We start from the raw sequence: 15,584 nt of genomic DNA on the forward strand, positions 1-15,584 counted from the left end.
TGTGTGTGTGTGTGTGTGTGTGTGTGTGTGTGTGTGTGTGTNACGTCGTAGAAAAAAAATAAAACGCGGGATTGATCGACGAAGATACATCAACAAAATACAAAACTCGCAAAATTCGGGTGGTAAATAATACAACTGACCGGAAATAATATCCTTCAATGATTTTAATGCGAAACAGACCCCTTGATAATCACATTATTTTTCCCACTTAACATTTTTTTCTTTTTCTGCACATGCAGTTAATTATTTCGGAGTTTCTACGAATTTAAGATGCAATGAAAGCACCCTTCATCACTTGCTCTAAATCACACCGCTTTGTGACAGCTATTTCTACTCAAGCGCGTATTTATTTTCCGTCTTCCGGTGGGAGAGAGAGCCCTTAAAAATTGTATTAACAAACCGACAACGATTCGATGATTTCAACTTCTACGTTTAGCGATTAACGGAGGCTGAGGAGGGGGGTTTAAGGCGTCACGGTTCACTTCACAGTTTACACACAGGCAGCTTTCCAGGAATTCCCCGTTGGCCTAATCTCAGCGAAGTTTCCTCCCGGTATTAATTAGCGCAGGGGATGCGCTTTCAGTGACGCAAAATGCAGTCGCACCCCTTTGGCGAGACAAGCCGAACGGCGCTAACGGCGCGATTCCTCGCTTCGGTACATGCATGACGCAAAACTAAATTTTCAAAGAGAGAGATAAAGAAAGAAAGAGAAACTACAACGCTACCGAGCACTCCCCTTTGCCCTCCTCTTTCTCCATACACGATCTGATAGGCAATTTCGTGAGTTAGTACGTCGGCCGCGAAGCAACTCCGCGAGACTCGCCCCGAACAAACTCTATCTCTCTCTCTCTCTCTCTCTTTCTCTCTCTCTCTCCTCGCAGGCTCCATCGCTGATAACCGTAAATGACTTCTGAAGTGTTCGAGATGCGCGCGTACTCGTCGGCCTCGATTAATCCTCGCACTGTGTCGCGGCCTACATGTGAATCGTGCTTTCCAATTATAGTGCGGGATATCATGCGCGTCGATGTCGAGCAAGATTGAACAATTATTGAACTTTCAGCTCGAATAAGTTTCATGCCACCAACCCTGCCGTCTCGGAATCGATAACTCGATAGAGGTTCGTGTGGTTCGTTGAACGGAACCGCCACTTATTGTTGCTGCAGAAGGCACCCTTCTCTTCCTCTCCCTCCTCCTCCTCCTCCCTTACGTTTTCCTTCTGCTATCTCTCATTCTACATTTCTCTGTTTCCTCTTTCTCCGGTTTATACGTCTGGTTCATACGCCGTTCGGCAAAATTGCATTTATTTCACATTCGGTGGATCCGCACAAAGGCCGCGCGCGGCGCCTTTCATAACGGGATGATTGCCATTCGCCGGCAATTATTTTTAGTCCCTTTTTGAGGTTTCTGTTTTTACTTAGATAGATAGCTGCACGCCGCCGCGCACACGCGATATATGACGTTACACAGACCCGCGTTATCCGATTATGCCTTTATTGACAGAGATAATGGGAAATATACGTGATATTATATTGGGATTGTGCTTTATTGAAAAATAGAAGCGAGCTCGTTGCTTCGAAATATTCCCCGTGAAAGCGATAAAAAAGCGATGAAATCACGATCGCCGTTGGATACTCACCAAGTACTGGTTGGTCTGATTAGAATCGCCTAAGGGATACGGCGTGTAGACGGCCAGGGCGACGCAGTTCGCAAATATGGTCATGAGAATGAGCCATTCGAAAGGTCTGCGCGGTAACGTTGATAAAATCAATCGGATCTTAAGGAAAACACCAGTTAACCTTTCAGCATCGCCGACAATATTAACGACGATGTCACTATCGTGCCGAACCTTCGCAAGGTCAGCTGCTAAAGGTAACTTAATGTCAGGCGCGTTATTATCTCGATAATTTCAAAACCGTAGCGAACACTCGCTTCGACGTCATCCACGGTGAATTTGAATGAGGAAAGGAAAAAAGAGAAGAGGAAAAAACGCATCGTTAATATCAAGCTCGCGTTTCAGAGACACTGTTACAATCTCTCGAAATTTCTTCGGGTGAAATTCCACTCGGGAAGTAGAGCGACAGCCGAGTCACTCGAAGTCGAGTGTGACCTTTCCCTCATGCAGATCGAATTCTTCCACTCGGAATCTCTCGTCTCGTCAAGCGAATATTTTCATTCGAAATGAAGAGGCGAATCTGGTGTGATTCCGCCGTTACGTGAAAAAATCCACTTTAAGTTCGAGTTAAACTTTCGCTTTTGCGATCCCGATATTTTCACTATGGTTCCAAATGAATTTTGTTTCGCTTTTCGCGAGATTCCGCTCCGAAAAATTCAACTAATGTCGAACGTGATGTTCCCGAAACGAAATATTTAGCTTTCCGTACTGACAAAAGGATTTGGTAACAATTATCAAGCATTTCGTTAAATAGTTTCAATTAAATGATTGGTTAGTGTAAAAATCATCATTTAGTTGGAACCATTCAACTAAATGTTTGACAATTGTCAACGAAAAAATGGTCTCTTTTTCAGCGCACGTATTAGAAAGCAGCGATTATTCCGGCAATCGTCAACCCAATCAGCACATAAGTAAAGGATACTTCCATTCCACGACGTGGATGCACATCTTCCTAAGAGGGTTCTTGAGGGGCAGGCAGAAGAGCGCCCTGATGGGCCTGTCGGGTGGCGGCTTGCCGCCCCGTCTGGCAGGCCTCTTCGGGGCCGACTTGGAGGCGGCGGCGGCAGCGCCGCCGGCGGTGGCGGCCCCGGGGCCCGCACCTGTCTGCGATTGCGGCGGCTGTGCGTTACCCAGCTGTGCATCGCCACCGATGACGGGGGGGGTCGCGTTGAAGGGGGTTGCGACAATCGGCTGGAGCCCCGGCAGCCCAGGGGGGCCCAGTGCCGAGCCCCCATCCCCCCCCGCGCTCATCGGTCGCTGGTGTCGAGCTCCGTGCTTCCCCTCCGACGACGATCTCGCCTCCTTCTTCTCCGTCTACGGCGACGCTCCAGCGGTTGCTGCTTCTGCTGCCTTGCCACGCAGACGGCTGACGCCGATCGACGCGGTGTCTCAGAGGCGCCCCACCACGCGCTGCAGCTCGCCGGCATGCTACGGCACTGGGCTGCTACGAAGCTCCCTCCGTGACCTGCGGCAAAAGGTCGGGGTTCATGAGAGAAAGATAGAGAGAGTGAGCGAACGATTAAGAGGGAGGGGGAGAAGTCTAGTCAGCCCTTTCGATCCTAACCGGTCGACCGTGAGTGTACAGCGCTCAGCCTGTAAATTGTAATTATTCATGAGCTAACGCGATGCATCATCCATCGCCGTTCAGCTGATACGCCTCGCGTAAATATCCCCGAGACATGTGCGCGAAAATTTTATACTCCCGGCTCGATACGGCGCGGATAATCTCGGTATTTCGATGTAAATCGCAGCGAGAGGGCGATCAGGACCGCAGTTGACCGTCGCCGAAATTCCCTCGCGATGAACTCTGTGTCAACTCGTTATTGTCTCGGATCATCTCGGGCCAGCTCGACCTGCTCTCTCGCGAATATCGCGATCCGCAAACGCGCCATTTGCGCCGCGCAATTTCTCGCGATTATCGGGGCAAACAACATGCCGTGAGCGTGCCGTGAGCGATCGCGATAAATCCAGCGTCTCTCGCGTTTATCCCGCCTGGACGAAAAAAAATCCGGAATAAGAGAGACGAGACATGATAAAAAGTTAGTTATAGTTTGCGACGTGGGAAATGAGAGTAACGCGACGCGTGAACACGTGCGAAACTGCCCGTCGAAATTCCGCTGACGCGTTGTCATCGTCGTCGTCGTTGGCGACCCGCGCGTTTCGCGAGAGTGAGAGAAAAACGGGACGTTCGAGCAGTTCGAAAATACACTGGCGAACGACGCAATTATACCTTTGACGGCGAAAATCCGCCGGTAGACGCGTGCGCTACGCGACATGCACAGGGAGGATCGCGCACTGCTGCCTCCCCCCCTCCCTCATCGAGAAGGGAATAATGCACAGCAACGGCATGGCCTTTCGATCGCATCGTGTGAGAACGCAATAAAAAATAACAAGACTCTGCTGAGTGAAAAGAATCCGATTATTTTCCGGCTGCCTTTTTTAGGACTTCATCTCTCTTCCCATGAACCACAGTATCTTCCCTACGGACCGGACCTTTGTTCTCGTTAATTGAAAGAAAGAGAAAAAGAGAGAAAGAGGGAAAGAGAGAGAGAGAGAGAGAAACTAACTAGGGACGAACGAGACGAGTCCTGTATCCTTAATGAAGTAGTAATAATTAGCATTATCGCAGTTATTATTATTATTATTTTTAAAACACACGGTGTTGTTTCCGCAGCGGATTAGTTTCCGGTGATGTCGATTCCGGTGATAAGAATCGCTATGAATTATTCCTTTATATTTTATATAATATTACCAATAAATGAAATAGTAATAATTGGCATTACTGCTCTTATTGTTATTATTAAAACATGGTGTCGACCGTAGCGGAAGATTAATTTCTAGTGATAACGATAAGATTCGCTAACAATTATTTTTTAATGTTCCATGTAGCGGTATCACAACACGGAGACAAATAAATTTACTATTATAGCAAATCACTGCACCAGCATTAAAATTCAATTGGCCACAAACAAATTAGCAAATTATTCGTAATTAAAACAGAAGTTTTGTTGTCGGGGTGGAAAATATTCTGGCTAAATAAATTTGTCCTCGGGGCACGTTAATTTACTATTAGAGCAAAATAGCGTTTTCCTATCAATTTGTTCTTACAGCAAAATGATTTGTATATTCAATAAAATGATACAGTGAATAGCAATTAATATTCTTAACGAATCGTTTTACTGTCCGTACAGTAACTGACAGATTTTGTCACGATAGTATAAAATTTGCTGTGCGCCAACAAATTTTTTCTCTCCGTGTGGTATAGTAGTAATTGGCATGATTGCTATTGTCGTTATTATTATATTATATTTATTATGTCATTATTATTATATTATATTAAATCACGTTATTAAACCCTGATTAATTATCAGTTTTCGGGTAAGAATCACTAAAAGAATTGTTCTATTATGTTTTATAAATCATCATCAGCAGAGAAAATGATACTAATCGGCATTATTGTTATTACTGTTATTATTAACACACGATATTAACCCCGGCAGAAAATCAGTTTCCAACGACAACGATAAGAATCGCTTCAAATTATCGCGCTTCATCTTTTCACATATCGTTATTCGCATCAACGACAATGATTATGGTCGCTTCTTTATGCACGAGCCACGCGATTGCACCGTGGAACATGCAACATCACTGATCGATTTCAATAACAAATATACGCGACGGTAAATGGGCTATTATTATTAGATAAGGATAATCTCTCTCTCTCTCTCTCTCTCTCTTTCTCTCCTTTTCTTTTTCGGCATACACACACACAACTGGAAAATATCGAGCGTTTCGAAATCTCTGTTATCCGCTGCGTCCGTGGAATCGTGTTTAAGCCATTTAGCGGACATTTATTCCTCCCTTTCCGACTACCCTTCCGCCCTGAAAAGCGACGAAGAGGTATCGCATGTGAGTTGCGCGCGGTTCGCGAGTACGGCATACGTGATAACACGACAATTACTCGCGATAGAAATCCGCTTGAAACGCTCGGTGCAATCGGCGTTTTCGCTACCAGCCGGTAATCTCGCTATCGCGAAGGCGATAAATCGCGGAAACGTCCCGTTTCGTGGACAATTCTTCGCGATTTAACGAGCATGTTCCCGGCTCTGGCGGCCGGGCGGGCGACTTTCTTGCCGCGCAAAGTTAGTTTGCAAAAGCCGTTTGAAGTCAACATGATCGATCGGCCGATTCGCTTGCTAATCCGTTCGGCGAGAAACACGGCGTCCCTTTGATGTCAGTCCTTATAGCCGGTAGGGTGATTTCGAAATAGACGGTGCACGACCTCAATGGATGGATAGCCACGTGGAAACGCTCGCAAAAATTCTTGTCAACGGCGAATCGTAAGGGCACTGCTTCTTTGGCCGACAGACGCCGCTTTCAAGACAGAGGCGCGTAATTAGCAGATCGCACGAATTAATCCGAAATAACCGAAACTGAAGAAGAACTAAAACTGCGCCAAAATTGAAATTGCACGACGATGCGACAATATGTAGCTAGAAAAGTTCGGCTGGCGTCAAAGACATCGAGTAGTTTCTCCTCGAAATTCTTCTTCATGCGATGATTGTTATGCATTTGTTATTATGTTAATCCATTAGGACTAATATCCCATTTGAAGCGCTTCTTTCTTATTGAACACAATCATTCGTGCGTGGTGATTGATATATGCGATTTTATTTATATACTTTCAATATTAGATTCCCAGTTATATATATATATATATATATATNTGTACCTTCGATAAAAATAGTTCTTATACTAATCTGAGACCAGTAGGAAATAAACAGACCGATGAAGACTGACCTTCAAGTCATCTTTATGAAATCATTATGGCCTTTGATGGATCAAAACTGTGACAACACATCTGATAAAAATGCTCGTTTCTTCCTGTTTCTTTAACCGAGTAGAAGAGATTTTTGTCTTCAAGTTTCACTTTTAAAAATAGAGTAGTTATCTTTGACAAATTCAACAACGTGCATCACACGTACACACCGTTATTTCCACCACTAATGGCTCGCAATATTTCCAATTGGTTTTCTTGGAATTTACCATAAACCGTTACGTCCCGCTGCATGTATCATTTCATTGTCGCTCGATTGGCAAACGGGCTCTTTTACGGCTTCTATCTCGCTGAAAAGATCACGAAAGTATCGAGATCCGATATTTGAGCATCTGGCGTATAACGTTGATAGAACGGGTGCCCAAAACAACCTTCGTCGAGCGACGCGTTCGTCCGAGGTAGAGAACACGGCGGCTACAAGAGACCGGGGGCCTGGGATTTATAGTCGACTCGCGCTATATTTAGTGAGCCTAAATACTAGAAAGCTCTGCCTACGGACGAGTTTCGCGCGGCCTGCCCTGTGTCGCGACACGTGAACTTGCCTCCGATCAAATCGCCCCTCCGTGGCCTTTGAGCTCGATGATTTCGCAAGAAACCGTAGATTTACGAATCGCATGCCAGGTGTGCGAGATATTAATTCACACAGTGTGTCCACGACACATTTCGCTCGTACTCTCGACAATTTTTCGGAGCGGGATCTCATTCAAAATGAGTGAAAAATTCACCCGAAGCGATTGTTAAAATACCACCGTTCGGAATTACAGGAATGAATGTCGGATTTCGATTCGTTCAAGCTTTGAGTGGATTCTTAAGCCGTACAAACAAATATTTCAATTGATTAGAATAAATTGATTTCTGTGACAATGGGGCAGATTAGATTCATCTTTCAACTTCTGTTGCGAGCCACACGGTACACCCGTGATACCGTGCGATATATTGTCGCTCGCGAGAGGCGATTGTCTGCGATTAGCTGACAACATCGTGTCGGCTGTCGCTAGGCACGCGCGTTATTTCCCTTTTATTCTATTGATATTTTCGTGTCTTAGAAAGGCGAGATTAAAAAGGAAGCGAAACATCCTCGGGAGCTTCCGAACCCGATTCAGTACGTTTCTGCATAGCTTGTGACAGGACGTATTCGTGATCGTGCTACGCGTTGTCGATTGCTCGTCGTCGATCGCAATTTATCCATTGAAATACTTCTTTATAATAACTGCGTGCGGTATTTACAAAGTTTTACCGAGTGTTATTGTATTTGCGTTCAAACTTTCAGTTCTTGTTAACGTTTCTGAGAGTGAATGCGTCGCCGAACTCTCACGCGTGTGTTGTGCCCCTTCAAGGAAGCAATAAATTGAAGAATCATTGTATTATTGTTAATGCGCCGTTGTGTTATTTTGAATTGAACTTTACGCTCACAAGGAACTCTCTTGTTCACGTGCGCACAACTTCCAACAAATATTATCGATTTAGAGAATTCATTCTGTATGAATAAAAAGACACCCGAATTCGAATGACTCGACTTATCACTTTATTTTTCGAATCGAATTTCACTCAAAGAAATCCGGAGGATATTTTCTCAATATTTTTCGGGGCGGAATCTCATTTAAGTCAAATGAAAACTCATTCATGGCAAGTGAAAATACTGCCATTTGGTATTACAAGTGTGTGTGCTTCATATAAATTTGGGCCAGTATTCATAGTCAGATCTTATATTTAAGACCGTTATAAGTTTATCTTCAGACGCTTTGTAGCGAATAAAATAAGCCGTATAGCATTTGAAGATGAATTTAAGACGCTCTTAAATATAAGATCCGATTATAAATACCGGCCACATAGAGCGGATTCTTAAATCATACAAGTGAATGTCTCAATTGATTGCAGCCAATTTCTTCCTGTGACGATGGAGCACATCAGATTCAGATTTTTCGACTTTGAATCGAATTTTCACCCGTCGATTCCGAATGGAGAATTCACTCTACACGAGTGAAAGATCACTCCAATTTGTGACTCAAGCATCGCTCCGCTTCTCGAATAGAATTTCACTCGAAGAAATTCAGAGAGTGCCGCTTCGTCTACGGGAGCACCACGCTTCCGCAAACAACATGTTACGGATACAGTTTCTCAAGCTCGCGGTAGAACGAACCGCGTTGTGTTATAGCGTGAATGATTTAATCCCCCGGTGCGATGTTCCCCCTGTAATTTTATTTATCAATCGAATCGCGAGTCGGGACGGGACGAGACGAGATAAGGTGACATGAGATTCGCGAGGCTCATGACGCGTATCGAGAGATCACCCTGTGATTCAGAATGACGAAATAGAGTGCAATAGGCCCGCCTTCGGACAGATTTATAGATAGCACTGAGACACGTAACTAGAGATGAGTCATACAGTTTGTAGTATTTGGCGTAATCCGGCGGATCCTACGACACGCAGAGAGCTCGCGCGCAACGCTGAGCCGCGATTTTCCCCGCTTCAAACTTTTCGCTCCAGCTGTAATACGTTGAGACGGCCGTATTGTAAGGAGAGGCGATCTCATTTAATCATCGTGCGTATCGACGCGGCATTTTATTCGTGCCGCGGACACACGCGAAAATCCAATTGCAATATGCAAATTAAGCGCGCATAACTGTAATGCATTAATCCCGCAGCAGTACGAAGCGTAACGTATTTGGGAAATTACTTGTGCCGAGCGAATCATCCAAGCGCGTATATCCCTTTGAGTAGTATCTCGCGATTTTCTTATGTTCTTTTTGTTTGTTTTCTTTTTTCACCAAGCCCTACATTATAAAATATTATTCTGCACTTTTGACTTATTTTTTTATGCGCAATCAGCCCCTCTCGTGTTGTAACGTCAATTTGCTGGCACTTCGTATGTATACCCCGGCATTAGAGGTTATAATGCGCACATTACATAGTGAAAAATTTTGTTTTAAAAACAGGTCACTGAAACTTCGTTTCACTTTAATATAGGGAATGCGTGGAAAAATATGTATTAAAAAATACACAAATATAATATTAAATTAACACATTCATCTTATTAATATTAAAATAACACAAAATTTCGCTGGACCGTTTTCGACACAAAATTTTTTACCGTGTACACAACGTTTTCCATTCTTCTTCTTTTTTTTTAACGAATCCCAACATCATAAAATTCTACTCTACATTCCTAACTTATTTTTTTATATGTAGAGTCACCCTTTTCGGGTTATACCGCCGATTTTTTGGCACTCTGAAAAATTCCCCGGCATTAAAAGCGCTTTAACGCGCATCTCGCGACGTTTCTCAATTCTCTCTTTTCGTAAACGCTCATAATAAAACGTTCATAAAATATTACTTCATATTTTCGACTTATTTCTTCATATGTAGAATCAACCGCTTTCGCGGTTATACCACCAACTGATTGCGAATTCGCCGGCACTTGCTGGCAATCCTTCAACACTAGAAGGCTGTAACATAGGTCCTTTGTATGCGTAGCCGCGGTATTGTAACGCAATCGAATCTAATATATATAATCCACGTCCCAAGCGCAGAGAGCAAATCTCCAAAGCAGCATCATCCGGCGGCCCTTCCATCCCGGCGTTGTAACATTTAACCAAGATTGATCCCAGGATTTCATCCCGTTATTCCCATCATCCCGACCTCGTCTAGCGGAAGGATCGCCGGGTTCCCATTGTCCGCTAATCTCATCGTCCACGTCTTTCGTCGCAAACCCTGCCGCGTGTTACTTTTATATCCCCGAGTATCTCTCTCTCTCTCTCTCTCCCTCGAGTCGTTCGCTCGCTCATTTGCTCCTCGCGAACTTTGGCATTCGATGAATCATGCAGCGAGCCCCTGAGCGCGAAAATCACCGGCCGATGCGAGAATAAATAATGCACTGAAAATCTCGCGAGCAGTCTCGAGTTACAGCAGCTGCTGTCGGGCTCGCGCGAATTCCCGCGAGCGCATTGTAACACCAAAGAGAGAGACGCGCACTGCAACGACCGGCCCTGCTCGATTTGCATGTCTAGCGCGATACGGTTCGGTACGGACGCGACCCGGGGGGGGGGGGGGGGAAANGGAGGAAATGCACTCCGCGCGTTTCCTTGTCACGTCGGAGATATTGCGCCCGCGCGATCGACTTACGTGCACAGCCGCACCGACAGCTTCGCTTAACTCTGATTGGAGATTATCCGCTGATTAATGCGACGATCCGTTTAGCTCGTGACTATGGTAGGAATAAGGCGGAGAAGGGAGTATTTTTGCGGCCGATACATTATTGGCGGACATGCGGTATTAATAGGCGGATGGGGGGTATTGCTATTAATCGGCAATGATGCAGACGACTTTTAGAATATTTAGGGTAGCTGGTCCGCAGAGTGCCGAATTTCCAATGGCGGTATCGAGGAGTTCCTCTATATAAGTTTATCGGAAAAGAATACTTTCTCGTAACTTTGTTTAACTACCTAGGTAATAAATGTTAATTTTGAACGAAATTAAAACAAATATACAAATAATTAACACATAATATTACAAACACAGAGTTATTTGTATTTTATTTTTCTTATTAATGCGTTATTTACACATTAGTCGAGCTAATAAATACATAAATAGAAAGTGGTATGTAAATATTTAAATATGTGTATACGTACATATATCGCGGATATTATTATGAATTGTAAATTTCCTAAGATTGTATTTTCAAAACAGAATGGTCGATAATTTTAAAATTTTTATATAATGTCTCTGTAGTATTAGTATCTTTAAGATATTAAGCGTCGCGTGAGCCTTATCGGTGGCTTTCCGATTTCAAAATATGTTAACAAGATGAATGTGTTCATTAACATTATATTTGTATACTTTTTAATACATTTCCCATGTTAAAGCAATACGAAATTTCAGTGCACCGTTATTATACACAAATTTTTATTGTGTTAGAATATATTTTGACGGAATGCCAACTAAAATTATAGTTATTTTCAGAGTCAACTATATCTTCTTCTCGTTTTAACCCGAAAAATGGCAGTAACAATATGCACGTAAGATTATTATCGTTGACACTATAGTAATACTTATTAGAAAAATTATTCTCCTAAATATAATTCTTTCACTTATACAATTGTAGTTACAGATATAAATTTTTTTTAGTGTATTACTGGTGCATTTATTTATTTTATTTATTTATTTATTCCATAAAAAAAATCGAAAGAAGAGAAAAATAAATCGACACGAAAGAAATAATAGTTTGCCCTCGCTGAGGGAAAAAATTGTTACTTTCAATAAAATTAATTAATGGACTTTCTTTTATTTTAGTGAGATTTATTATATAATAACTGATATTATTTTGAGCGCGCTTTTTATCGCTCCAATGATTGAGCCAAATTTTGAGCTCGTTTTTATGCAAAATAACGATTAAAAAACATCGAAAAATTTATCCGAAAAATCCGAAGTAGTTTGAGTTCTCCATAATCAACTATAAAATTGAGCCCGTTCAACTTGTTCGGAGTTGTTTCGACTGATCTCTGTTTTATAATACGACAGAATTATATTTCGCCGCGGTATCTCATCACGTTACGCTGTTATTTTATTTACACTTTGCGACGAGAGATTTGTCGTGCCGTTCACTCGACGAAAATGGAAGAACCAGCCGGGTCTTAATAATTTACAGAATTATTTTTCCACGGACTAACGAGCTTTCATAATGATAAGTGAGTCAAAGGGAAGGAGAAGGGCTATTTTATCGAGAGTAAAGCGCAGCTCGTACATTCCGAAGAATTTTCGAACCGTGGCAAAAAAATTCTATGGACACTGTCGTCCGAACCGGCGACCGACCTACTGCCGATCGATCGTCTTTGCGTCCGCGAATAATACGCCCCGATGAAATCGCTTTAACGAGACGCTGTCAATCGCGGTCGAGTATCGTTTGGAGTGTATGTGTATGTGTGTGTGTATGTGTGTATGTGCGTGCGTGCGTGCATGCATGTATGTGTGTGTGTGTGTGTGTAATTGCTTACTCCGTCGCTCTATCGGTGCATCGCGTTTGGAAGTTCTGTCGAAGAGGCACTCCCGAGGATATTTTTATCCCTAGACTTCGTGTTCAGGTATTCGTCAAGATCGTCGAACTGCTCTCTTATCTCTCTCTCTCTCTCTCTCTCTCTCTCTCGTACAGCGATGTATAATTCATCACTCCCTCGCACAACAATCGATTTTCGCGGCTCTGATGTCGCAATCGTAATCGTAATCAACAACATTCGAACGCACGTACGTGCGACGATTTAGTGACTTGATTTATATTAGGTCTTATCATAACTTAAAACCCGCCCTGTAGCGATAAATAGTTGTAGCTTTGACACACAAAACGTGCCTTACATGAAGGCAAAAAAGATGATAGACGCGTTGGGAAACGCATGGCGCGTTTAACGGCGAGCCATCGTAACTTGTCCTTTTTACAATAGCGCTTGCCCAAATTCCGTTTGCTTCCCAATCATATAAAAAAAAAGGAATTCGTTGTTCCCGAGGTATCCAGTACGTAACACCAGTCTCAATTTGAAGAAAACTGCTGCTGAATCTCATCGAGTGCTTGTTGAAGCTTATAGGGGACTCGCTCTATTGGAAACAACTTGCAATGAATGATTTCGATGATTCAAACTTGGTGATTTTAGTACGAATGATAAAGAACGCCCAGGCCAGCAAAACTTCGAAGATACAGAACTCCAAGCATTGATGGATGAAGATCCATGTCAAACACAGAATCAACTTGCAGAAACGTTGAATGTTACTCAAGCAGCCATTTCCAAGCGTTTAAAAGACATGAGAAAGGCATACAGGGAAGGAAGATGAGTGCCATATGAACTGAAAGAAAGAGACATCGAAAGGCGAAACACCATCTTCGAAATGCTGCTTGCCAGACAAAAAAGGAAAGGGTTTTTACATCGAATTGTGACTGGCGATGAAAAGTGAATCTATTACGATAACCCCAAACGCCGAAAAACCATTTGCGACCTAGGCCAACCATCGACATCGACACCAAAATGCAATATTCAAAGGAGGAAGAAGGCCATGCTCTATATTTGATGGGACCAGAAAGGTGTGGTATATTATGAGATACTAAAACTTAGTCAAACAGTCAAGGGATCTCTACCAACAACAAATAATCCGCTTGAGCTGAACATTGCGCGAGAAACGAGCAAAATATGAGACAAGATAGCATAAAGTGATTTTGCTTCATGACAACGTTCGACCTCACGTCACTAAGACTGTCAAGGAAACATTGAAAGTACTTCGCTGGGAAGTGCTACCCCATGCGGCTTATTCACCAGACCCTTCCAACTACCACTTATTTCGGTCGATGGCACACGCACTTGCTGAGGAACACTTCAACTCTTATGAAAGCGTCGAAAAATAGGTCTCTGACTAGATAGCCTCTAAAGATGAGTCGTTCTTTCGCCGTGGGATCCGCTTATTGCCAGAAAGATGGGAAAAGTCATATCTAACGATGGCCAATGCTTTAGTTGATGTATTTTTTTCATTTGTTTCTTAAATAAAGGCTTAATTTTTGCAAAAAAAGGCAGGTTTCAAGTTACAGACCTAATATTTAATCCCACGTTTCGCTCGCTCGCGCGTACGTGCATGCATGCGTGCGCTCGCAGCGACGCAATTTTACACTACGAATCCGTGGCGATTTCATCGACGATGATTTTACAAAGCCTCACTCGGACGTGACGGATTTCAATTAAACGCTGAGAAAAACGCACATTGATAGAAATGGTAGTTTCCTTCGAATTGAACTATAATCCTTCTCCTGGTTTTAACCACAAAATTGATAGTAGCAATATGCTAATTTCTTATTATCACTGACACTATACACAGTAAGAAACATTTTGTTCTTGTCTTAAAATCGATCCTTTCGTGTTGAATTCCCATCATAACCGTGTATTAATGTAACATAATGTGATTGTATTAATTGAAAGTTTTGTGTTATGCAACGTTCTTTTGTGTTGAAATAACACAATTTGCACATAAGTTTAGCCTAAAAATTATATAGTTTTGAAGTTATCTTTCCTCGATAAAATAGTTGCTATCTGTTAAATTAACATGTTTTATATGTTAAGTGTCACATAGAGATGTCGTTATCTTCTATTCTCTGTTTGCTGCCAAAAGCGACATTATTACGTCAGATCGTGCTACGTATGTGAAATGTGAGATAAGGTTATAAAGTAAAGTGCACGAGTAGTAAGAAAGAGACCGGCGTTATTATATGAAATAATAAGAATTATGCCTTCTGCAGACAACGGTAACATGTCACGTGTCTTAACTTAGCAACAGAACTGCTAAATCGCGGGAAGCAGGATACTAGTAACACGCGCGCGAAGCATATCTGTGTAACCGAAAAAGAAAAATTTAAAAAATAACATTTTTTCTTAGCTACATTAACATTATAAATATGTTATTTTTACATAAAATTTGCTAACATATAGTGTGAAAGTGTTACACTTTGTGCTAATTTTTTATATTCGTATTATTTCTTGACATATTCACCTAGCATTAAACCAACACAAAAATTTAAATCTGGAACATGTGAAATGTATTAAATTTAACATAAAATTGTTTATTATATGGTAACACTTGCTAAACAAATTATTCCGACTGCAATTTGTTCATTTATATGACTATAGCTGCAAATACCAAACTTTTTTTTTCTCAATTTATTGGTATATATTTATTCACTTTTTATTCATTTATTAATTTTATATAAAGAATCGGCTAGAAAGAACTGACAGTTCGCTCACGCTGAGAGAAGAAATGGTGATTCTCAATAAAATTATTTAGTGACCTTTTCATCATCACTAAACTTGTTAGAAAAATGATTTTCCTAACTATAATTCTTTCACTATAGTGTATAGTCATGATATTGTAGGTGCAAATATACCAGATATTTTTCTACGAATGCAGGAATAAATTCCTCTGTCCTCAACTAATTAAGGCGTGGACGAGGGCGAAAATTTATAAATGTGTTGAACACGAAAATAAGTACGTACTGTGTAACGCGTCCCGAATAATTTTCAGCGATGAAAGGGCATAATCGCACGCCCGCGCGC

General features: G+C 42.2%; 1 protein-coding gene across 6 annotated transcripts in view; it reads right to left on the bottom strand.

Annotated features, from left to right (window-relative positions):
• Positions 1–15,584, bottom strand: part of LOC106749620 (muscle calcium channel subunit alpha-1) — a 104,509-nt gene that overhangs the window by 69,076 nt on the left and 19,849 nt on the right. For 5 of the 6 annotated variants that reach the window (XM_014629273.1, XM_014629272.1, XM_014629270.1 and 2 more), the window contains 2 exons: positions 2,595–3,137; positions 1,637–1,742 (listed from right to left, as the gene is read on the bottom strand). In XM_014629273.1, coding sequence (XP_014484759.1) covers positions 1,637–1,742; positions 2,595–2,923 — 435 coding nt within the window. In that variant the 5' untranslated portion in view covers positions 2,924–3,137. Of the gene's footprint in view, positions 1–1,636; positions 1,743–2,594; positions 3,138–15,584 lie in introns of those variants that run through there. The other variant, XM_014629271.1, reaches the window with a different exon arrangement.

Source organism: Dinoponera quadriceps, unplaced genomic scaffold, assembly GCF_001313825.1.
Source record: "Dinoponera quadriceps isolate SergipeBrazil2010 unplaced genomic scaffold, ASM131382v1 scaffold3595, whole genome shotgun sequence".
NCBI classification, from domain to species: Eukaryota; Metazoa; Arthropoda; class Insecta; order Hymenoptera; family Formicidae; genus Dinoponera; species Dinoponera quadriceps.